Below are 26,012 nucleotides of genomic sequence, written 5' to 3' on the forward strand. Positions count from 1 at the left end.
AAATCCAGGCCATAAAACTATGAATAAGAGTTTTTCTTCCCTAACTCATCATTAAGCTACCCTTAGGGGCCTAATATTAGTGCTGGAGAATGGTACACCTCCAGAAAGGTTATCTATTGATAAAAGAGGATGAAAGAAGGTGAACATAATCAAAATACAATACATACATGGATGAGATACCACAGTGAAATTACTCATATTGTTCAAATTATATATGCTAAAAAATGTGCATCAAAGATCTGAGATTTCTCGTATTAATTAATCCGGGCTTTCAGACTCAACTGAGTGGCTTTAGTTTAATTCTTAGTTCTGCTTTTTGCTGTATGACCTGAGAATACATACCTCAACTCTCTGAACATTAATTCTGAGAGAAACCTTTCCACATCTAAAGATAGATTTCTTTGGGTTTCACTTGAATAAAAAAATGTAAGTTCTTTGCACTGACTTTTAATTTAAAAAACATAGCTGCTGTAAAGTATATGAAGTGACATAAAATGATTAGACATTTAAAACATCACATGCACACTTAAATGTGCTACTGCTTAGCAGGCACATGGTTATTTTAACTGTAGTAGTGACGTGGATATTAACATTTTCAAAGTCAGTTTTCTGTAATTATCATCAGAAGAAAAGATAAAAGATTTTGCAACTTAGGACACTAACACTATTATGCAAAAATGAAAGATAAAAAAGTCTATCTGCACCATGTACTACTTGTGTTGTTAAAGGAATAAATCATTATTAGTCTATATTTCTATCTAGTCTATTTACAAAATATTTAGTAAATGGTTGTGTTGGAAGCAGATAGGACCTAAAGGAAAACATAAATTCTGGTGCAGTTGTTTTACCTAGGTTGTATTATAGAATTCCCAAGCAGTTTGGAAAAAATCTCAACTACTACCAACTGAATCTAAACTAGGGAGGAACCCAGGCATCAATACTGGCTTAAAAAATCCTCAGATGACTCCAATGTGTAGTTAAGATTGAGAAACTGGCTGAGTAACAATATTGCCAGTACATTTCTAACTCAGTTGTTCCAGAAATACAGCTAAGCTTTCAGGAGAAAGTAAAGCTTTGAAAGCCAGAGAGTTAGAAAAGATGCCTGTGTGTGTGTTGGAGGGGGTGGGGGGTGAATAAACAAGAGCACTAATCAAAAAAAGTTCACAGTCAATCTAAGGCCACTCAATTCCATTCAGCTATTTGGTTGAAAGCAGACTAGTAAGATCTCTTATCTTTCCAGACTACTTCCATACTCTTTGATTTAAAAAAAAATTAACATGTATAATGTATACAAAGGGTTTCGTTTTCATTTTGTTATTTCCATATACGAGTATAATGCACTTTGATCTCTAATTTATTATGTTCTTCTCTTTCCTCCCTCCCATTTAAAATATATTTTAATGAAGTTCACTATTCTATTTTCACACATCATACAAAATACCTTGATCTTACCTAGCCCATCATATTCTTTCACCCTCCCTTTTGCTACTTGCTCTCTTCCTCAAATGGTCCCTCTTTTACTTTCAGATCTTTATTTTTTAGGGTCTAGATTCTACATAAGAAATAAAATGTGATATATATCTTCTGAGCAGGGAATCTGTAAGTTACATTTGATAGTACATCCATTTTCACAATATTAATTCTGTGGATCCATGAACATGGGATGCCTTTCAATCTTCTAGCATCTTTTATTAAACATAATTCAATGTTTGTTTTATAGTTTTCATGGTAGGTATCTTTCACTTCCTTATTTAAATTTAATCTTAAATATTGTTGTGGCTATTGTGAATGAGAATTCTTTTATCTCATTTGTTTCTTAGCTGGATTGTTATAAGTAGATAGTAGCTAGTGAGTTTTTTATGTAGACTTGGTATCCTGCTGCTTTGCCAAAAGTGTTTATCAGATTACACTCCTCCAATTTTCTGTGACTCCTCTTAGTCTCCTCTCAATCTTTCATTTATTGAGGGGGTGCACATACACACGCACATACATACATATGTACATGTATGTATATATACATATTGTGTGTGTGTGCATGTGTGTGTGTGTTTTTCCATAGTGGGGCTTGAACTTGGGTCTTCGGCGCTATTCTTGAACTCTTTTGCTCAAGGCTAGCGCTCTGCAACTTCGAACCACAGCACCACTTTCAATTTTCTAGTGGTTAGTGGAGATAAGAATCTCATGGGACTTTTCAGGCTGGCTTTGAACCATGATCTTCAGATCTCTGCCTCCTCAGTAGCTAGAATTACAGGGGTGAGCCACAGGCACGTGGCTGAGGGCTTATATTTGTGAAGCATTTCATTAAACAAGGAATTCTGATTTGAATGAAAACCTCCTATTATAATTGTGTCTACCTTTTCTAAAGGAAGAATCTGATATTTAGATACAGAGTGTAAAGTGATCTCATCTCTAAATCCTGATACGCTATTCTTTAATACTGCTCTTTCTGTCTGCCGGTCATTGATCCAGTATGGGAAGCACCTGAGTCAGAGTAGTCTTTGAGCAAACAGAAGTGCACATATTCTCTCTTTCCAATGGTGTCATCAGCCAATTTTCACACCCTAGATGTAACTAGAGCCCATTCTTTAGAGAGTTAAGGTAAGAAGAAAAGTTGACATATAAAGAAAGAGAAAGAGAGGCAGTTATGCTATTATACTATAACTTGAAACTTTCTTGTTTTTTTTTTTGGCCAGTCCTAGGCCGTGAACTCAGGGCCTGAGCACTGTCCCTGGCTTCTTTTTTGCTCAAGGCTAGCACTCTGCCACTTGAGCCACAGCGCCACTTCTGGCCATTTTCTGTATATGTGGTGCTGAGAAATCGAACCCAGGGCCTCATGTATACCAGGCAAGCACTCTTGCCACTAGGCCATATTCCCAGCCCCAACTTGAAACTTTCTTAAACTCAAGATTCTAGATACATAGTAGCCTAATTCACCAAAAAAAACCCAAACAAACCAAAAAACAGTTTTTTGCAGATCTGTGCAATTTCCTAAAAGGCATGTTCAATGACTTAGCATTTCAATAGCTTAGGGATAATAATAATAATATCAGCTGGAAACGGGATTTCCATGGTATGTCAGGACTGTACCAAAATTGCTAAGAAGATTATCCTATATCTCTTTTTGGTAGGGAGTGCAGAGAGGGTCAGTATTAGGGTTGATTGAATTTAGGAGCTCACACTTGCTACACTTCCTTCAGAATAGTAACATTAGTCTTATATTTACATTCATTGTCAACAGATCTCTAGTAGGATTAGTCTGTTTCAGTGAAACAACTATTCAAAGGTTATATAAAAAAATATGAATTGACCTTCATAGTTTCCTCTTTCTCCCAGGAAAGATGACATTATAAATCTAGGCAGTTAAAGCTATCTGGCTGCATACATTATGCAAATTCCCTTCTGCATGACATAAGCGATGATACACATTAAGGTGAAATCAACATAAGAACTGATATGGAAAACATGAGGCATAATATCGGAAACATTCCTATTTAAAAGTGAAGAAGACATTTGAGCAAAACTATTCAACAAATCAGAAATATTTATTAACAAAATTTGGGGTTTTAATTAAGCAATGATTTTCAGTGAGAAAATGAAAATTTAACTGGCAAATAATTTTCATAGGAAAAATTGTTCAAGCATGGGTTCCTATATAAATTACAAGCAGTTAGTTATTGATTATAAAAATGGCTTTGTTAATGAGTAGCCAAATTAATTAAACATGGATTGCAATAATCAAAGATTTCTTTTTACCTGGTTGCCAAAAAGGTTGAATCCATTAATTGCTTCTAGAGCTGCTTTTGCTAAACCAACAGAACTAAAAGAGAAAAGGAAGTACTTATTACTCTGCAGTAATGGCTACAAAATAAGAACCATTATTTATTCACAAGAAAGTTACTTTATTAACATAACTTCCATAGGAGAACAATGTTTAAGATATGCCATTCTGACATTTTAGTGCTCAGTTTTCATTTTTTATAATAAGTGATCATGTGGGAAAAATATTCCTAGATTCACCTTGATCTAAACTTTGGTCATGCTGTTGATGATAGTAGTTTTAATGAAAGTTTTATTTCTATTCACTAGCTCAAGAAAAAAAAAGATAAACTTTAGATGAAAGTGAATTATGATGATATGTGCAATAGCAATTACCAAGTTGGGCATCATTAGTTCAGATCAATGTAACAGGAATTTTCTGATGCCAATTCAGCTTTAAAAAATATTTTGTATGTCATACACTTGTTACAGAGTGTGGCTTCAAATATTCTTTTTCTAGAATCCAATGAAATAGGCATTATTTTATACTCTCAGAATAAATGATTACCATATTTTTTTATCAATCTTTTTGCTATATTTTTCTCCTCATAATTAGTATTATTACTCTTAGTATATTGTTCCTTTGTCTTTCAAATACTGCATACAGTAATGCTGGAACAATTTTCATTAAAAATACAACATAAATTTGACAAGAAATGTACTCACTACCTTATATACATCACCTTGACAATAAAATTTTTTAAAATATATTTTAAGAAAAATGCAACATTGTGATCTTATAAATCTGTACCTTATAATGTTTCAAATATAATGTCCTTTTTTATTTTATTTATTGTTAATTTTAATTTTTTATGCAAAGCAACACAATGTGATTATCATTGAAAAGTAGTGTATAGTCATCAACTCAGTGTTTCTTGAAAACATTGATCATGGACATGTGGTCCACAACAAGAGAAGCAATGGCAGTAATAGAAATAGTACTTGGTAACTTGTTAAAAACGCCAGTTTTTACTCCTCTCTTAGAGAAGGGCACAACAATTAGCCGAATAAATGTTCTGCAGTTGTCTGAATAAACTTTAAACTTCAGAACAATTTGGCTGGAGTATGTAGCTTAGTGGTAGACCTCTTCCATGGCATCCACTCCAGAATACACAGTAGAAAAGCATTCACAACTACTCTTCTAAGCATGACACCAGAATTCACCGTTTTTTTTCCGAGTGAAAATCTGTCAGGTAATTTTTAAAGAAATGGCAAAAATTTGTATATACACTAAATCAAAACATTTTCACTAAGCACAATGGTTTCCAATCTTTCTACCAAGAACAACTTATTGAATGATTTCCTCAAATGTAGTAGATTTAAGTTGTTCTTTTTTGTTTTTTGTTTTTTTTTTAATTTTTATTGTCAAACTGATATACAGAGAGGTTACAGCTTTATACATTAGGCATTGGATACATTTCTTGTGCTGTTTGTTACCTCCTCCCTCATTCCCCCCTCCCCCCTCCTCTTTTCCCTTTCCCCCCATGAGTTGTTCAGTTGATTTACACCAAACAGTTTTGCAAGTATTAGTTTTGTAGTTGTTTGTATTTATACCTTGTATCTCTCGATTTTGGTATTCCCTTTCAGTTTCCTAGTTCTAATACCAGTATACACGATTTCCAATGTACTCAGATAAAGATACAGAGATAGTTCAGGTACAACCACAGGAAGGGGATACAAGAGGGTCATCAATAATAGAAGCTATGGTTTCACATTACATGTTGAAAGTAATTACAACAGTGATATAACAGTCGTTTCCATAACATGGAGTTCATTTCACTTGGCATCATCTTATGTGTTCATAAGGGTATAGCTACTGGGGCTGGGAATATGGCCTAGTGGCAAGAGTGCTTGCCTCGTATACATGAAGCCCTGGGTTCGATTGCTCAGCATCACATATATAGAAAAAGGCCAGAAGTGACACCGTGGCTCAAGTGGCAGAGTGCTAGCCTTGAGCAAAAAGAAGCCAGGAATAGTGCTCAGGTCCTCAGTTCAAGTGCCAGGACAGGCAAAGAAAAAAGATGATAAGGGTATAGCTATTGGGCTCTTGTGATCCTCTGCTGTCACTAGCCTAAACCAAAGAAATCTAAAGCTCCCAATCAGCGTTTATAATCAGCATGAGACAACCATGCTGAAACCTTATAATGTAAGGAAAAATAACTTAAAAGCTTTGCTTAAGCAAGGCATGGTAACTCATTCTTGTATATCCAACTACAAAGACCCAGAGAACGTAGGTTCAATGCCAGCATTGGCAAAAAAAAAAGCAATACCTAATCACAACCAATAAGCTGAACATGGTGACATGTTCCCAGACACAGGGGGGAAGACTGGAGGTTCTGTTCAACTCTGGAGAAACACAAGACCCTATCAGAAAAATAACTAAAAGCACAAAGGATTGGGGGTATAGCTTAGCAGATAGTGTACTGACTAGCAAATATAAGGCCCTGAGGTCCAAACTCTAGTAGTAAAACAACAACAAAAACAACAGCTTTGTTGAACCTAAACACCTAATTAAAGAAATTTGTTGGTCTCTGGCTGGTAAACAAAGGTCTATGTGCCAAATATACATACGAGTACACCATAGAATGAGCAGCAAGTATCACATATAAAAGGCACATAGGCAGGTGTGGCTGACTCATGCCTTTAATCACAGCTACTTGGGAAGTGAGAACAGAAGAAAAGGATCACAGTCATGTGACAGTGTAGGCAGGAAAGTTCAGGTGACCTCCTTCTCCATCAGTAGCTGGATGGCATACAGAGCAGATAAAGTGCATAGAAGTGCATGTGAGAGGGGGCCTCAGGCTGTAGGGAAGATGTTTTGGGATATCCGAGCCACAGACACACTATTTAGAGTGTCTGGGTCAATGGATGTAATAATAGCCGGACATTTAAGAGTATCCATCAAAAGGGCAAATACATGACCACTCAGGCTGCAAATGTTTGCTGCAAGGGGGTGGCAAGGAGTGTTTTGCAGGTCACCCCAGGTCCAAAGCATCTGGAGTAAACTCATGGGCTAGATAAGGAAACTGACTCTGCTTCAAAAGAGTAAGGCAACACTGCCTCTATCAGAAAGAATGACATTGCCCCATTTGTAAGGAAATAGAAAGACTTGGAAAAAATTATACTAAGTAAAGTGAGCCAGACCCAAAGAAACATGGACTCTATGGTTTCCCTCATAGGGAATAATTAGTACATGTTTAGGCTAGTCATAGCAGAAGATCACAACAGCCCAATAGCTATGCCCTTAGGAACACATAAGATGATGCTAAGTGAAATGAACTCCACATTATATCACTGTTGTAATTATTTTCAACATGCCATGTGAAACCGTACCCTTTTTGTTTCTCTTGTATTCCCTTCCTGTGGTTTTAACATAGCTACCACTGTATCTCATCTTAGTACCCTGGATATTGTATATACGTGTATTAGAACTAGGGAAGGGAATGGGAATACCAAAATCGAGAGACAAAGGATAAAAAGGCAAACCATTCCAAAAGCAATACATACAAAACCATTTGGTGTAAACCAACTGTACAACTCATGGGGAGAGAGGGATGGGGAGGGGGATAAAAACAAGGGAAGATGTAACAAGTTGGGTAAGAAATGTACTCACTGCCTCAAATATGAAACTGTAACTCCTGTACTTCACTTTGACAATAAAGGAAAAAGAGAAGAGTAAGACAATACAACACAAGCAAACATACTTCAAAACAAAGAGTCCACTGGAGAAAGCTACATTTTTAATGGCTGTTTACGTGACGTGCTCCCAAGCAAACAGACTTTCTTTTAAACATACATGTATGGGGAAAAAAGAATTGGCATAATTTTCCCTGTTATCATTAAGTACAACTAAAATTTTTGCACATTACATATAAAACAAACTGAAGAAGGCTCAGAAAAGTTGGGAGAAGGTAGATATGAACTTTAGGACTCCAGGGACAACAATGTGGTAAATTCCCTAAGCTTTCTATTTGCCTCAGATATACTAGAACAAGAGTCAAAGAACAACTGGGAAATACTAGCAGGAACATATGAAAAAATGATCAGTAACTCTCTCTCGCTAAAAGGACCAGGATGTCTAGGAACCAGGGAAGTCTAGTAAAATGTAAAAATTTTAGATAATCACTGAGAAAAATCACATAAGAAAAAAGATTCTCACACCTTCCAACAGTCTATCACAAGACATCATGTTCAACCACTAACCCTCTCAGCCATGGTGATGCCATAAAGGTACAAGGATGAAGCCAACACTGTCATTCCTATACATGGTTAGAAATGTTTGCCTCCCCCCTAATCATTTGCTTGATATCAGCAGAAACTACATGGAGAACCTAGACTTCTACCCATTAGTAATGTTTTTCTTACTGGGACATGTCACAGGAGATTAGTCAAGGAGATGATTTTTCTCCAATCATATAAAGAGAAGCCATAGAAACCACAAATGAGGTATTTTTATGCTTCATGGCCAAAGAAGTATCACTGGAAGTCAACGAGGAAGACAGAACTAATGAGAATTTTCCATCTTAGATTTTAACAAAAACTTTGGCCTTCTCTCCCTATTTGACAGTAATGAGGTGATGTATTTTCCTCATTGCTTGGCCAAAAAGTAGTGCTAAAGTATATGTAGCTTCAACAAAAATTTAAAACTCAGAGTCTCATAGTACAACAAGAAATTCTACATAATTCATCAATTGAACAAGTATTTGTAATTCATTATATGATGGTACTATTATTCTGACATGAAAAGACAAACAGAACACAGAGAGAAAATTGTAAACCAATTTATCCCTCTGAAATATAGAATTAAATCTTAAAATGAGTTAACAAAAAAATACAACAGCATTTAAAATGAGTTATCATAATGAGCAAATAAGATTTATTGCAGGTACAAGACTAGTGTAATAATAAGATACTCAATTAGTATGAGTACATATTAACAAGCTAAAGAAGAAAATTCATATAATTACATTGACCACTGGGAAAAAGCACCTAGAAAAATTTGGTATGTATTCACAACAAAAATTCTTAGAAGTATAGCATAAGGGGAAATTATATGGCCAACAGATGTTGTATAGTTAACCATACATTCAATGATCAAGAAAAACTTAAAGTTTTTACCCTAAAATTGGGAAGAAAGCAAAAATCTCTGCTCTTTACCACCACTATTTAACATAGTACGGCAAATTCTAGGTAGTATAATAGAGAAAAAAATGGAAATAAGGAACTGAATACACATTCTTTTCGGCAGCACATGAAACATTCTCCAAAACAGATCACATCTTAGGGCACAAAAAAAAAATCTGTACAAATTCAGAAGTATGAAAACCATTCCCTGCATTCTCTCAGACCACAATGGAATAAAATTAGACCTCAACTCAAACAGCCACTACAGAAAATCCTACAATTCTTGGAGACTAAACAACACACTGCTGAACCATCAGTATGTCATTCAAGAAATTAGAACAGAAATTCAAATGTTTATGGAATTCAACCAAGATGAGAAAACAAAGTACCAGCTGCTTTGGGACACAGCAAAGGCAGTATTCAGAGGAAAATTTATATCTCTGAGTGCCTACACCAACAAACTGGAAAAACAGCAACTCACCAATTTAAGGAAGCACCGTAATCTCCTCGAAAGAGAACAAGCCAAACCCCAAGTCAATAGATGGAAGCAAATAATTAACATCAAATCAGATTTACATGAATTAGAGACAAAAAAATCCATCGAAAGAATCAACAAAACTAAGAGTTGATTCTTTGAAAAAATTAACAAGATAGACAGACCCCTAGCAAGCCTGACCAAAAAACGACAGCAGCAAACCCAGATAAACAAGAACAGAGATGAAACAGGTAACATCACCACAGAAACAACCAAAATTCAGAACACAATAAGGAACTATTTTGCAAACCTTTATGGCAACAAATTCGAGAACCTGGAAGAAATGGATGATTTCCTAGAAAAAATTGATATCCCCAAACTCAACCATAAAGATTTAAACCTCCTAAACAGACCCATATCCAGCATTGAAATAGAAACAGCAATAAGTCATCTCCCATCCAAGAAAAGTCCAGGTCCAGATGGATTCACAGCAGAATTCTACAAGGTCTTCAAAACAGAAATCACACCAGTATTTCTCAAACTCTTCAATGAAATTGAAAGAGAAAGTTCACTGCCACAGACACATTCTATGAAGCCAGTATAACTCTCATCCCAAAACCAGGCAAGGACTCATCACGGAAAGAGAACAATAGAATGATTTCCCTGATGAACATAGACGCGAAAATTCTCAACAAAATTCTGGCCAATTGACTTCAACAGGTCATCAAAAAAATCATATACCATGATAAGACTGGATTCATCCTAGGGCTGCAAAGTTGGTTCAATATACGCAAGTCAATTAATGTAATCCACCACATCAACCAGAGCAAGGTAAAGAACAACATGGTTATATCTCTGGATGCAGAAAGGGCATTTGATAAAATCCAGCACCAATTTATGCTAAAAGCCCTGGAAAAACTGGGATTCAAGGGAATACTCCTGAATATAGTAAAGGCAGTCTATGACAAACCAACAGCAAGTATAATTCTAAATGGTGAAAAACTAAAGCCATTTCTTTTAAAATCAGGAGCAAGACAGGGATGTCCGCTCTCTTGCCTTCTCTTCAACATAGTACTAGAATTCCTAGCCAGAGCAATCAGGCAAGAAGAAAATATAAAGGGGATCCAAATAGAAAAAGATTAAGTTAAACTTTCTCTCTTTGCAGATTACATGATCCTATACCTAAAGGATCCCATCGACTCTACTCCCAAGCTACTAGAGCTGATCCAAAACTTTGGCAAAGATGCAGGATATAAAATAAACCCTCATAAATCAATGGCATTTCTATATGCTAATGACCCGAATACTGATGCTGAAACCAGGAAAGCAACTCCTTTTGCAATAGCTTCAAAAAACATAAAATACCTTGGAATAACCTTAACGAAAGAAGTGAAAGATGAGAACTTTAAAAATATGAAAAATAAAATTAAGGCAGAACTAAGGAAATGGAAAAACCTCCCATGCTTCTGGATTGGGAGGATTAATATAATCAAAATGGCAATATTGCCAAAGGCTATCTACAAATTCAATGCAATACCCATTAATATCCCAACACAATTTTTTAATGCAATAGAGGAAGCAATCCAGAAATTTACATGGAACAATAAAAGACCCAGAATAGCAAAAACAATCATTTTTTTTTTTTGGCCAGTCCTGGGCCTTGAACTCAGGGCCTGAGCACTGTCCCTGGCTTCTTCCCGCTCAAGGCTAGCACTCTGCCACTTGAGCCACAGCGCCGCTTCTGGCCGTTTTCTGTATATGTGGTGCTGGGGAATTGAACCTAGGGCCTCGTGTATCCGAGGCAGGCACTCTTGCCACTAGGCTATATCCCCAGCCCCGCAAAAACAATCTTAAGCAGAAAGAATAGTGCTGAAGGAATTACAATACCCAACTTCAAGCTATATTATAAAGCTATAGTAATAAAAACAGCTTGGTATTGGCACCGGAACAGGCCTGAAGACCAATGGAACAGAATAGAAGACCCAGAAATGAACCCACAGAACTATGCCTACTTAATCTTTGATAAAGGAGCTTAAAAAAATAGGATGGAAGAAAGACAGCCTCTTTAACAAATGGTGCTGGCAAAACTGGTTCAACACCTGCAACAAACTAAAACTAGATCCTTATATATCACCCTGCACCAAAATCAATTCCAAATGGATCAAAGACCTCGAAATTAAAACAGATACCCTGAAAACACTAAAGGAAGGAGTAGGAGAAACACTTGGGCTCCTTAGCACAGGACAGAACTCCCTTAACAAAGACCCAGAAATGTGACAAATCAAAGAAAGGTTGGAGAAATGGGACTGCATCAAACTGCAGAGCTTCTGCACGGCAAAGGACATAGCTCACAAGATAAACAGAAAGCCCACAGATTGAGAAAAGATCTTTACTGGCCATACATCGGACAAAGGCCTCATATCTAAAATATATGCAGAACTAAAAAAATTACATTCCTCCAAAACAAAACCACAAAGAAACAATAGTCCCCTCAAAAAGTGGGCTAAAGACTTACAAAGAGACTTCTCTGATGAGAAAATGAGAATGGTCAAGAGACATATGAAAAAGTGCTCTACATCACTGGCCATAAAAGAAATGCAAATCAAAACAACATTGAGATTCCATCTCACCCCAGTAAGAATGTCATATATCAAGAAAACTAACAATGACAAATGTTGGAGGGGATATGGCCAAAAAGGCACCCTACTTTATTGTTGGTGGGAATGTATACTGGTTCAGCCACTCTGTAAAGCGGTATGGAGATTCCTCAGAAGGCTAAACATAGAGCTCCCCTATGACCCAGCAGCCCAACTTTTGGGCATCTACCCAAAAGACCACAAACAAGAACACAATAAAGCCACCAGCACAACAATGTTCATCGCAGCACAATTTGTCATAGCTAGAATTTGGAACCAATCCAGATGCCCCTCAGTAGACGAATGGATCAGGAAAATGTGGTACATATACACAACGAAATTTTATGCGTCTGTCAGAAAGAATGACATTGCCCCATTTGTAAGGAAATAGAAGGACTTGGAAAAAATTATACTAAGTGAAGTGAGCCAGAACCAAAGAAACATGGACTCTATGGTCTCCCTCATCGGGAATAATTAGCACAGGTTTAAGATAGTTACAGCAGAGGATCACAAGAGCCCAATAGCTATACCTTTCTGAACACAAGAGATGATGCTAAGTGAAATGAACTCCATGTTATGGAAACGACTGTTAAATCATTGTTGTAATTACTTTCAACATGCAATGTGAAACCATAGCTTCTATTATTGATGATACTCTTGTATGCCCTCCTGTGGTCGTACCTTCACTATCTCTGTATCTTATCTGAGTACATTGGAAACTGTGTATACAAGTATTAGAACCAGGAAACTGTAAGGGAATACCAAAATCTAGAGACAGAGGGTAAAAAAGACAAATGATTACAAAAGCAATACTTGCAAAACTGTTTTAGTGCCAATCTACTGAACAACTCATTGGGGGGAAGGGGCAAGGGGGGGTGGAGAGGGGGGAATGAGGGAGGAGGTAACAATCAGTACAAGAAATGTATCCAATGCCTAAAGTATGAAACTGTAACTGCTCTGTATATCAGTTTGACAATAAAAAAAATGGAAATAAGAAGAACTAAAATTGCTTCATTTGGAGATGACATGATAATATATGTTAAAAAAATCCCATAAGACTCTATTAAAGTGATCTTTATTTAGAGATGTGTTTGTGAGATGTATTGTGTTCATAGAACCTAAGAACCAACATCAAATCCCATCAAAATCCAAAAATATTTTACACACAGAGAAAATATTATTGTAAAATTTGTATAGAAAATGAATATAATTAGAATAGATGGAACATCTTGGAAAGCTAAATGAAGTGGCAGGAATAAATCTATCCCATTACAATACTTATATGTCACTGGTAGATCATGTCCATAATCGTAGCTACCCAAAAGGCTGAGACCTGGGGATCCCAGTTCAAAGCCAGCCCAGGCAGGAAAGTCCATGAGAGTCTTATCTGCAATTAGCTATAAAAAAAAATGGAAATAGGGATGTGGCTCAGATGGTAGAGCACCAGCCTTGAGCTGAAGAGCTAAGGAATAGCACCCAGGCTCAGATTTCAAGACTCCTAACTGACCAAAAATAAATAAACAAATAATTTTTTTTAAAAAGAGAAAAAGACATATATACATGGGAGAAAATATTTGCAAAATACATAAATGACAGAAAAAGTAGTATGTAGGATATATAGAGAACTTTCAAAAATTAGTAATAAAAATTAAAGAATTTAGAATACAAGTAGAAACATATAAAGAAAGATTATCAGAGGATAATCATCAGACGTGAGTAGCAAAGAGCTTATACTGAAAGCACAAAATCAAAGAAAGAGCTATACTACAATGGAAAGAAAATCAGAATCACTGTGGAACTCTCCACACAAATCCTCCATGCAAGAAGAATACTGTCCAAGCCCTGGTTGTACTGCCAACACTGACTGATATACCTGGAGAAGCTAGAATTCACATTCAATGGAGAACCCAAAACTATCAATAATAAAGAGAATTAAGGGAATATATGAACAAAAAATCAGCTCTACAAAAAACTTTAAGAGGAGGAGTTCAATGAGAAGACAGTAAAGACCAGGGAACCACATCAGATAGAAATTAATAGGAAATCAATTTAGTAAACACAAAAAAGGAAAGAAGAAAAGTACAGGTAAGCAGGAAAATGGCAGGAAAAAGAAAACATCACTCTATAATAAATATGAACATTAATGGACTCAATTCTGCAGAGTGGATCAGAAAACAAGATCCCATCTGTTATCTCTAAGAGACCCATCTCACAGCCAAAGACAAAAACAAACTCCGAGTGAAGGGATGGAAAATGATCTTCCAAGCAAATCCACTCAGCAAGAAGGCAGAGGTAGCCATTTTGATTTCTAAACTTCTCATTAAAATCAGTTCAAAGTCATAAAGAAGGTCATTGCATATTAATACAGGGACAAATTTATGAAGAGGATATAACAGTCATCAACTTATATTCACCAAATGATGGAGCACCTAAATACGTCAAACTTTATTACTCGACTCTCACCAGGAGACAGGTCAACCAAACAGAAGATAAGCAAAGAAGCCTCAAAACTAAATGACACCATATTCCAAATGGAACTAACAGACATATGCAGTTTTCCACCTGACTCAATGCCCATTCTTCTCAGCAGCCCATGGAACATACTCCAAAATAGATATCATAGTCCACACAAACAGCCTTAGCAAATACAAGAGGACTGACATTATAACTTGTATTCTATCTGGCCACAGTGCAATCAAACTAGTTCTTAACAACAAATTATAACTGCAAAAATTACTCAAATACATGGAGGCTGAACAGCACATTATTGAATAACACCTGGATCACAGAACAAATTAAACATTAGAGAGTTCCTACAATTCAATTCAATGAAAATATATCACAAAGGAAGCTCTGGGACACAGCAAAAGCAGTGTTCTAATTCATTGCCCTTAGCTCACACATCAAGAAAACAGAAGCAGCTCAAGTAAATAATCTCATGACGCAATTAAAAGTACTACAAAAGTGAGAAAAAAATTAAATCTAAAGCTACAAGAAGGAGAGAGATAACAAAGATTAGGGAAGAAATTAACGAAATAGGAATTTTAAAACTATATACAACAAATTAATGAAATAAAAAGCTTGTTTTTTGAGAAAATTAATGAAATTGAGGGACCTCTCGTAAGACTAACAAAAAAAAAAAAAAAAAAAAAAAAGAGAGGGGCTGGGGATATAGCCTAGTGGCAAGAGTGCCTGCCTCGGATACACGAGGCCCTAGGTTCGATTCCCCAGCACCACATATACAGAAAACGGCCAGAAGCGGCGCTGTGGCTCAAGTGGCAGAGTACTAGCCTTGAGCGGGAAGAAGCCAGGGACAGTGCTCAGGCCCTGAGTCCAAGGCCCAGGACTGGCCAAAAAAAAAAAAAAGGAGAGAAGAGACTCAAATCAATAAGATCAGGGATACCACAGGACAAATTACAATGGACAACCAGAAGATTCAAACAATCATGAAGAACTATTTCCAGAAATACTCACTAAAGGGGCTGGGGATATGGCCTAGTGGCGAGAGAACTTGCCTTGTATGCATGAGGCCCTGGGTTCGATTTCCCAGCACCACATATACAGAAAACGGCCAGAAGTGGCGCTGTGGCTCAAGTGGCAGAGTGCTAGCCTTGAGCAAAAGGAAGCCAGGGACAGTGCTCAGGCCCTGAGTCAAAGGCCCAGGACTGGCCAAAAAAAAAAAAAAAAAAAAGAAAGAAATACTCACTAAAGAAGGAAAACTTAACAGAAATGGGTGAATTTCTAGAAAATATAAATATCTCAGTCAGAACCAAAAAAGCATAAATCCATTAAATAAACCAACAACATACAATGAGATAGAGGAAGCTATCGAAAGTCTTCTAAACGTTATAAACCAATCACTAAATAGGCCATGGTGCTAAAGAGAGACTTCTCATTAGAAGAAATAAAAATGGCAAAGAAACACATGAGGAAATGTTCATCATCTCTGGCAGTAAAGGAAATGTAAATTAAAAACAACCCTGGGGGGCTGGGTATAATATGCCCTAGTAGCAAGAGTGCTTGCCTCGTACACATTAAGCCCTGGGTTCACTTCCTTAGCACCACATATATAGAAAAGGCCAGAAGTGGTGCTGTGGCTCAAGTTGGAGAGTGCTAGTCTTGATCAAAAAAAGAAGCCAGGCATAGTGCTCAGGGCCTGAGTTCAAGCCCCAGGACTGGCAAAAACAAACAAACAAAAACACCTTAAGGTGATATCACCTTACTGCAGTCATAATGGCCTATACTCTGTACTCAGACAATAACAAATGCTGGAAGGGAAGCAGAGAAAGAGGAACCCTTCTGCACTGCTGGTGGGATTGTAAAGTAGTACAACCATTATGGAGAGCAGTCTGGCTTTCCTCAAAAAACTAAACATAGACATACCCTACAACCCAACCATTTCACTCCTAGGCATATGCCCTGAGCAACAGGATCCAGGATAAGGGACACCTGCAACTCCATGTTCATTGCTGCACTGTTCACACTAGCCAAGATATAGAAACAACCCAGATGCTCCAATACAGATAAATGGATCAAAAAAATGTGGTACTGATATACAGTGGAATTTTATACAGCCATTAGAAATGATAAAATAATGGCATTCGCAGGGAAATGGACAGGACTAGCAAAAACAAATCATGTCGAGTGAGACAAGCCAAGAACAGAGAAAAACAGTGCATGGTCTCCCTCATACGTGGGTGTTAGAATCAAATTGCAATGAGATATGACAAAGCAAACAGGACCCAAGAAGCCAATACACAGTGAGAGCAAAAAAGGAAAGTCTTGAGCGAAAAGCACCAAATAGTAAGACCCAAGCACTTCTTCATATGTAAACAAAATAATATACAGACTGAAAAGAATTCCAATATAAGGAAACAAAAGACTTCTCCTTAATTTTTCTTATAGTATTTAGAGGACTCTATATTCTCTACCTCACACACAGTGTATACACATGCACATCTGCGGGAAGCTGGGAGGAGGCCTCAGAATGAGTGGGAAGTGGGTGAAAAAAAATACAGTAGAGGGGGCCCAACAGCTGCAATGAACATTGATGAAAGCAAACTAAGCAACTCAAGGGCAGTGGGGAGGAGAAAAGAAATAAGAGAAAAAGAGGGAACAGATGATACTAAGCGAAAGGAAAGAAATGTACACATCAGACAACCTGGAAGACATTGTTTTATTGTTAATATTCATAGACTTCATAAGCATTGTAGATTAGAATGACAATGTCCATCATTGGAAGGTAAAAAAAGAAAGCAGGGGTGGGGGTTTGGTGGGAGGGACGGTGGGAGAAAAATGAGGAAGGGGGTAACAAGTATGACAAGAAATGTAGTCCCTACCTTATGTATATAACTGTAAATCCTCTGTACATCACAGTGACAATAAAATTAAATTACAAAAACAAAAATACATACTCTTTTGATTCTGAGGCAGGTGATAACCAGAGGAAGACAGAGGAAAATAAAATTAATAAATATATAAATGGCCAAACATGGACATTAGAATCAGCAAGTAAAGCAAATAAAACAACAATAACAAAAGGCCCCAAAGCAACAGGCACCTGCTTCTTTTAGGTGTTATCAAACTAAAAGAAAGAAGAGGAAGGAAGGAAGGAAGGAAGGAAGGAAGGTAAGTCTCCTGTTACTTCCAGATGTTAAGTTATAAGCATAGGACAAATATAAAGGTCCTCTGTTTGCCCTTTCTTTTGAGGTGTTAAGTGAAGCTGGGCACTGGTGGCTCATGCCTGTAATCTTAGCTACTCAGGAGGCTGAGAATCAGTTCATAGTCAGTTAGGGCAGGAACTTCTGTGAGACTCTTATCTCCAATTAACCACAAGAAAACTCGAAGTGGTGTTGTGAATCAGTGGTAAAGCAGTAAGTACACTTGAGCAAAAGTGCTCAGAGACTGTAACTAGGCCCTGATTACAAGGCATATGACTAAAAAAAAAACAAAAGTAAATAAAAGAAGCTGGGGCTGGGGATATAGCCTAGTGGCAAGAGTGCCTGCCTCGGATACACGAGGCCCTAGGTTCGATTCCCCAGCACCACATATACAGAAAACGGCCAGAAGCGGCGCTGTGGCTCAAGTGGCAGAGTGCTAGCCTTGAGCGGGAAGAAGCCAGGGACAGTGCTCAGGCCCTGAGTCCAAGGCCCAGGACTGGCCAAAAAAAAAAATAAATAAATAAAAAAAATAAAAGAAGCTGCAACTTTCCTTATAAATTTATAAATAAATACATTGGGTGGTATGCAAATATATACAAATGTATTAACTGAAATACAATAGGTTCAAAGGATATCTTAAATAGACTAACTGCTTAGAAAGCCAAAATCAAAATTCAGCAAGATAAAACACCACAGAGTAGGCTAAAAGGGCTAGGGTGGGTTCAAGGAGAAGAGTAGCCAAAGGAAGTGAAGAGGAGGCAAATACAGTCAAGAATCCAATCTATATCTTACAAAATTAGGAAGAGAGAAGGAAGTGGCAGTTATAGGAGAGGCATGGGTGAGAATGTTGAAAGGGGTTAGTTACACTGATCAAGATAAACTGCCTTGCTAAATGGCAACTCCTTTGTACAACTAATTAAGGCTAATAATAAAAAGTTAATAAATAAAGAAGTAGACAAACATATAGGCATCTCTAGCAAAAGAGAGTCCTGAAGGTAACCAACTAACCTACTGTTACCGTGTTTCCAGACCCCTCTTAGCCACCAAATGCAAAGTCTAAGAATTACCATCATGTGGTATGTATGCCCACTTAAAGAGTACATAGGTTACACATAAGAACCACCACTGTGAGTCTGCTCTAATTTGCTGTTGGGGAGCAGGGAATCTCTCTTCTTTTCTCACAATTTTTTCCTCGTATACTTAAGTCTTTGCTAAAACTTCAGCCTCATGAGACTTTACTTGCTGTGAGATCCCTTAAAATAGTACTCATGAGTGGATCTCTTTGTGGGAAAAATGGGAAGCTAAAGGACAGCTCTCATCCCTCATTTGGTAACAGATTTATATTTCCTAACCAAAATCTACTTCTTTTGAGTCAAACAAAAACAGCCAGATTCATAGAAGAGTTTACATTCTCGTAATGTTTCTGATTTTTCCATTAAAATAATGTATAGTGTTGCTGTTAAAAGATAATTTTTATTGATCTACTTTTGATTTTTTCCTTCAGTAACTAATTAGAAATAATGCTGATGTTTTCAGTCCAGATCCTAGTGATCTGCCAATTACCTCTCCCAAGCAAACTCTTTGCTGTGATAGGAAAACAGCTTTTGGTTCCTTTTGCTAGGCAGTTAGCAAGCATTCTCAACATGCAGCAAAAAGAAAACAAAGTATTTTTTTTACTTTTTGCAACCACTTTTAAGGTTAAACGGGAAGGAAGTTATGTAGAAAAAATGAGGCGAGATAGATAAGGTGATGGGGTATTAAGGAATTATCAGGAATTGAGAGAACTGGGAAATAAAGCTCTAATTAAGGAAAAAAACAGATGTTATGTCTATCACTTTTCCTTCTTTTAGATGTTAAATTGAATTTTCCTAGAATGAGCAAGGAGACAAGAAAACAAGACAACATGACTGCTGAAAGGAAATTGTCCCTGTATTTTGGATAATAATAGTCCTACCATAGACCCCTTCTCACGTTGTTTTGATTAATGATGATACTCAACCTAAACCTGTTGTATCCATGATTTTGGGTAGCAGACTCACACTAAATACCTTGTTTCAATGATTAGGGTTTGCTAGGTGATGTGCCTAGGGATTTAAATAGGATTTTTCTCAGCTGAGCAGCATAAATGCCTCTCAGGAAAAAGATCACCAGTCTGAGGTTTTCTGCTTTCATCACCTGCAAGTCAACTGGGAAGTGCTCATTTTTCTTTTCTATTTTTTCTAACTTTCATTCTAGTTGCTAAACTTAAAAAAAATGATGTCCTAGCCATAAGGAGTAAATAAATTACTACCCTTTGTTGTCAGCTATCATTGCTTATCCAAACACTATATTATGGCTCAGCATGTAGATCACAAGTCTTACAGAGACACTGAATGTTAAGTTTTATTGAAGAATATGAGAATCTGTAGTAAGGATCAAAATCGGAAATAAAACAAGGAAATCAACGCACTGAAGGAAATTTGATATGCAGTGAATACACAGTTTGGAAATTATGACAGGACTTCAGAGAAAAGAAATAGAAATGAAATCGTTGAGTAGAAAGGATTATGGTAAAAGCTGAAAGGCTTGAAGTGACACCTAAGGAGGGTGAGAAAAAAGACAACCCAACCCCCACCCCCACCCCAGCATCCATGTATGGTTCTGAGTGCAACCACTTAAGCCTTAATTTTAAGTGACTTCTATTTGCATAATAAGAAGAGAAACTGTGTTGCAAATTAACAAGTTCAACCCTAAGCTTGATTTTTATTCATATCCAAATTCCACACACTTCATCATCATCATCATCAACAACAATGATAGAAAACTTTCAGAAATCAAAATATTACCTGGAATGTAGCTCTGTGCTGCCATTATTATATTTGCTTCCTCTTTCCCAGACACCAAAGTCAGGTACACGATAAACTCTTTCTACACAAAATACAAGATTTTGAATAAAAGAAACCTGAAAGAAAAGAACCAAAACATAAGGACATATGCAATAGCAAGTCTTCAGGTACTATAAAAAATAATTAGATGCCATTTGAAATTCAAATGCCTAATTGCCTCTCAACATATTTTTTAACATGTTGTTCAGGATATAAAGCTTATTTGCTATGAGTGGTTTGCTTGTTCGGTTTGCACTCTACAACTTGAAGATGCATCTCCAGACTGGCTTTTGACTGGTTATTTTGAAGATGGAATTAGATTTCTGCCTGGGTTGGCTTTGAAGTGAAATTCCCAGATTTCAGTCTCCCGAGTCGCTAGGATGCAGGTGTGAGCCACCTGCAATTCCCAAAGTGTACTACAGATCCTGTCTACTAGGTACTTTGTTATTGGGATACGTCGTCATTTAGGTCATACTTAAGAATCCAAGGCCTTGAATAATGATAGGAAAATGTTTGACCACAAAGTTTTTGGGTTTTTTCCAGTCCTGGGGCTTGGACTCAGGGCCTGAGCACTGTCCCTGGCTTCTTTTTGCTCAAGGCTAGCACTCTGCAACTTGAGCCACAGTGCCACTGTTTTCTGTATATGTGGTGCTGGGAATTGAACCCAGGGCTTCATATATACGAGTCAAGCACTCTTGCCACTAGGCCATATCCCCAGCCCCAGACCACAAAGCTTTATTTTCTCTCTCTCTCTCTCTCTCTCTCTCTCTCTCTTTTCCTGTTATCTTTAAATAGTTGTACAAAGCAGTTGCCATTTAACAAAGCAGTTTATGAAACAATATATTGTGATTAAGTCACCTCTTTCCACATTCTCACCTATCCTACCTCAACTGCTACCCTTCCCTCACTCTTCTTAGTTTTGTAGGATATGAAATGGATTCTGTATTCTTCCCTTCTTAATTTGTCTACCTCTTTCCCCTAGACTTGACCTTATCCCTTTTGATTATCTGCTCTTCGCTGTTTTATTTTGGTTAACTCTGATTTCGGCTCTCTAAGCAATTACACTATTTGAGATCTCCCTTGATATACTGTATTTTCAGTTAATACATTTGTATACTTACTTTTGCATACCACCCAATGTATTTACTTATAAGTTTAAAAGCTGAGTCTAGTCTCCACTTATAACTGAAAATCTCTCTGGGCCTGACTTACTTAAAATTTTTTCCAGGGCTTTGCATTTCTTTACAAATAGTACTATATCATTTTAATGAATGAGTGAAATTCCATGGTGTAGATATATGTATATATATATATATATGTACATACACATACATGTATAGGTATATGTAAACATATATGTATATATAATATTTACATAACATTTTCTTGCTCCATTTTTTTGAGACAAGGTCTTACTATGCCATTTAAGTTAGCCTTATAACTCTCCACATAGCTACCACTTGCCTTAAACTTGAGATTCCTACTGTTCCAGCCTCTTAAATGCTAGAATTATAAGTGTATAGCACCACATGTAACATCCTACAGGGTTTGAGCTGGCCTTCAGGTTGGTTTAATTGCTTATATCAAATGGTAGATTGGAAAAAACAAACAAATAAGAATAATGTAGCCACTGCCTTACGTATGAAACTGTAACCCCCCTGTACATCACTTTGACAATAAAGAAGTAATTATTCAGAAAAAAAGAATACAAACACAGTGCAACCAACCAAAAATCCTACAAATAAATTGGTATTAGTTCTTCTATTGTCTTAATAATTATTTAGATTGTATAACATAATCAGGAGATACATCACAGTGTATCAGTTCTTCAGGCTTAAAAGCTTGAAACAATCCAAGTCCCTTTTCTGTTCATGACAAGCTGCACAAGTCCATATACTTGCCATTCTTTTCTTCCCTCTATTTTCTTGTCCCTCCTTTGCCTCTGCTTGGGAGGATGTTAACATCTAGACTAGGCCTACATAAGGGGGAACTGGCTAGGTTGTGTAAGTAGAATGCAGGCTGGAAAGGCTTATCTGGACTCACAAATCCTGTGGAGAAAACCAAACATCATTTACTTTTTATTGTTTTTTGTTTTTTGATTTTTTTTTTGCCAGTCCTGGGGCTTGAACTCAGGGCCTGAGCACTGTCCTTGGCTTCTTTTTGCTCAAGGCTAGCACTTTACCACTTGAACCACAGTGGTACTTCCAGCTTTTTCTATATATGTGGTACTGAGGAAGTGAACCCAGGGCTTCATGTATACGAGGTGAGCAATTTACCACTAGGCCATATTACCAGCCCCATCATTTACTTTTTAAATGTCTCCAGATTCAATGCAAACTTCCTAAGGGCAAGGACCCTGAAACAAGGTAGATGTGCAGATGGTGCTTTCACTCTCATCATCCCCAAGTACAGAAAGTGTAATTCCATGAATTACCAAAAGATTTCTTTTTTTTTTTTTTTTTTTTGGTTGGGTGTGGGGCTTGAACTCTGGACCTGGGCACTGTCCCTGAGCTCTTTTGCTCAAGGATAGCACTCTACCACTTGAGCCATGTCACCACTTCCGGTTTCCTGGTGGTTAATTGGAGGTAAGAGTCTCATGGAGTTTCCTGCCAGGGCTTTCTTTGATTCTCCATTCTCAGATCTCAGCCTCCTGAGCTGTGAGACAACTGAGGCACCAGCACCCAGCAAGATAATTCTTACAAAAATTTAATCAACAATCATATTCGTTTCTTCCTCTCTATAGTATCTCATAAATATGATCTTTTGTTTATTTACTATTTTTTTCATAGTGGGGCTGGAATTCAGGGTCTGGGTGCTGTCCCTGAGTTTTTTTGCTCTACGACTTTGAGCCACAACCCCACTTCCAGTTTTCTGCCCAGGCTCCCTTCTGAGATACTCAGATATCAGCCATCTGAGTACTTAGGATTATAGGCATGAGCCACCAGCACCTGGCCATTTGTTTATTTTGTAAAGTTCTCATTCTCTTAGCTACTGGTCATTATTGAAGTGCCAGACTTTGAAGTCAGACCCCACTTTACCACGCGAACCCCACTTTACCACGTGAACCTGAGATAAGCAGGCCCTGTGAGCAAACTCCAGGACAAGCTTATTAGGGCCCAGCTGGTCTAGAACTCTAACTGCTGGGAATGCTTAACTCTGACTGGCCCCAGAATGCCTCGAGCCCTGAGCTCAGATTTATACCTGTGTCCTAATCTTGCTTGCTTGAACACCTGATTGCTGTAACTTTGTTTTTGTCTTTATAAGCCCTGTGTAACCGCAGCTCGGGGCTCCCTCCTAACCTCCGCTGTGTCAGAGGGTAGGACAATGCCCGAGTTGCAGCTCGCTTGAATAAAGCCTTGCCTTTCTTTTGCATTTTGGAATGTCTGAGTCTCGGTGGCCTTCTTGGTGGTCATCTCGAGACTTGGCACAACATTTGGGGTTTCATCCGGGATCGCCCCAGAGACCCCCGAGACCCCAGACTCCGAAGGTAAGGAAACAGCACTGTTCATTTGTTTATTTGTCTTGTCCTGTAATTTGTCTGTCTGTTTTGCTTATTTCTTAAAGGGGTTCTTTAAGAGGTTGTCAAAGCGGACACGCTTACTCGGCAATCCCGGGGAGACTGGGGAACACTCCAGACTCTGAGTCCACTCCTCCTGCACCCTTGCAGGAGGTTGGGCCAACTTAGGTCTGCTCCTGCTGCTTAGCAGGAGGAGGCTTGTGGGCCAACCTAGGGGACTCTCCACTCTTACCTGAGTCCACTTGAGTCCACTCCTCCTGCACCCTTGCGGGAGGTTGGGCCAACTTAGGTCTGCTCCTGCTGCTTAGCAAGAGGAGGCTTGTGGGCCAATCTAGGAGATCTCCAACTCATAACTTTTCTTATTCTCAGGCCTGTGTGCTGTATTGTTTGTTTCTTTTTGTAGCCTTTTGAACTAAACATCTGATCAGAGCTATGGGTAACGTTCTATCTTGGGGACCTCCATCTAGCCCCCTAGATTTGACCCTAGCTCACTGGAGGGAGGTCAAGGAGATAGCTCAGAACTGAGGTGTGGCCTGTAAGGAGGAAAATCACTCTGTGCAAGTCAGAATGGACCATCCTTGAGAGAGCTAATTGGCCAGTTGAGGGGAGCTTTGAATCGACGCCCCTCATTTAGGCTATCTAGACCAGATTCCTGGAGGGAACTAGTTGACAGGGACACTCCAGCTTGGGTTCGGCCCTTCTTAAAATGTTTCAGCTGGGCCCTCTGCTCTGGAGGGGCCCGCCCAGTCCTGGCGCCAGCAGCCCAGGGCACGGAGGCATTGGCTCCGAGTCCTGACCCACAGCCGCCGCCAACAGGGGTAGACACAGGGCCAGCCCAAGCCACCCGCAGGCAGTGGGGAGTGACCCCACCACGCAGCGCTGTCGTATGTGTTTGTAAGTCTAACAGTCTCTTTTGTGTCAAACCTGCATGAGACATACAGGCGACAGCTCACAATCAGTGTGAGTGTCTGCCAAAAAAAAAAAAAAAAAGAACTCTGTGGGGACCCCCACCCAGCCTTCTTAAGGAGAAAATTATTTGGTGTGCTAAAATGTTTTACTAAGACTAAAAATGTTTTGCTAAAACTATCAAGCCCTGGAAAACGAGGCTGGAGAATGCTAAAATCATATATTAAAGGTTTTGTTTTAAAATTTGCATATTACAGGAGTAAGAGTGGTAAAAATATCTCTTGCCACTGGAAAATGTACGGCCGATGCTTATTCTGCGTACTTTAAGATCTTTTGAATATGTATGTGTGTGTGCATGCGTGAGTGTGAACATGTTCAAGACTGTTAGTATGATGTAAAATTGAGTGAGTTTAAGTTTAAATTCAAATGGTCATCAAGTTTGGGCATTACCAAATGCTTTAAAGGATTGTTGCATTGTTTTAAAGAGGAACTATAGTTAAAAAATGTTTAATTAAAAAAATCAGAGCTAAGTGTCAGAAATTTGGATTTAAAAGGATATATATATTAAACTAATGGGGATAGAAGTAAACTCTCATTAACTCTATGTATGGAGGAAGAAATGGCAAAATGGGCCAATGTTTCTCACTAATATATTGGAAAGCTGAATGGATAAGTATTTCTAATTGTAATTCTTGCATTAAGGAAAAATTGTCATTTGAGTTCAAAGGTCTTCATGCCATGCAGTAACTGGGACTGAAGAAAAAAAAAAAAAAGAGGCTCTTTCGAAACAAGCAGCCCGTAGGCAAAGGGCGGCACCTGGTTTCAGAATGCCTGTGAGCTTCAGTTTTTCCAAGGCAGATAAAAGCTAAAGTGTTGTGTTAGTGTTAAAAAGGCTTTGGAAATCAAGAATACATTTCTAGATAAGAAATTTGGAAGTAAAATTGTCCTAAATAATTATTGCAAAGTGAGAAAAGGAGAATTATGGCTACCAAAATGTTTAATTGCCATTCCAGC

General features: G+C 37.9%; 1 protein-coding gene across 7 annotated transcripts in view; it reads right to left on the reverse strand.

Moving 5' to 3' along the window:
• The window catches only part of Phkb (phosphorylase kinase regulatory subunit beta), a 204,216-nt gene that overhangs the window by 107,699 nt on the left and 70,505 nt on the right, over positions 1 to 26,012 (reverse strand). For all 7 annotated transcript variants that reach the window (XM_048355673.1, XM_048355671.1, XM_048355674.1 and 4 more), the window contains 2 exons: positions 20,537 to 20,652; positions 3,754 to 3,817 (listed from right to left, as the gene is read on the reverse strand). In XM_048355673.1, coding sequence (XP_048211630.1) covers positions 3,754 to 3,817; positions 20,537 to 20,652 — 180 coding nt within the window. The remainder of the gene's footprint in view (positions 1 to 3,753; positions 3,818 to 20,536; positions 20,653 to 26,012) is intronic.

This window comes from Perognathus longimembris, chromosome 10 (assembly GCF_023159225.1).
Source record: "Perognathus longimembris pacificus isolate PPM17 chromosome 10, ASM2315922v1, whole genome shotgun sequence".
Classification (NCBI taxonomy): domain Eukaryota; kingdom Metazoa; phylum Chordata; class Mammalia; order Rodentia; family Heteromyidae; genus Perognathus; species Perognathus longimembris.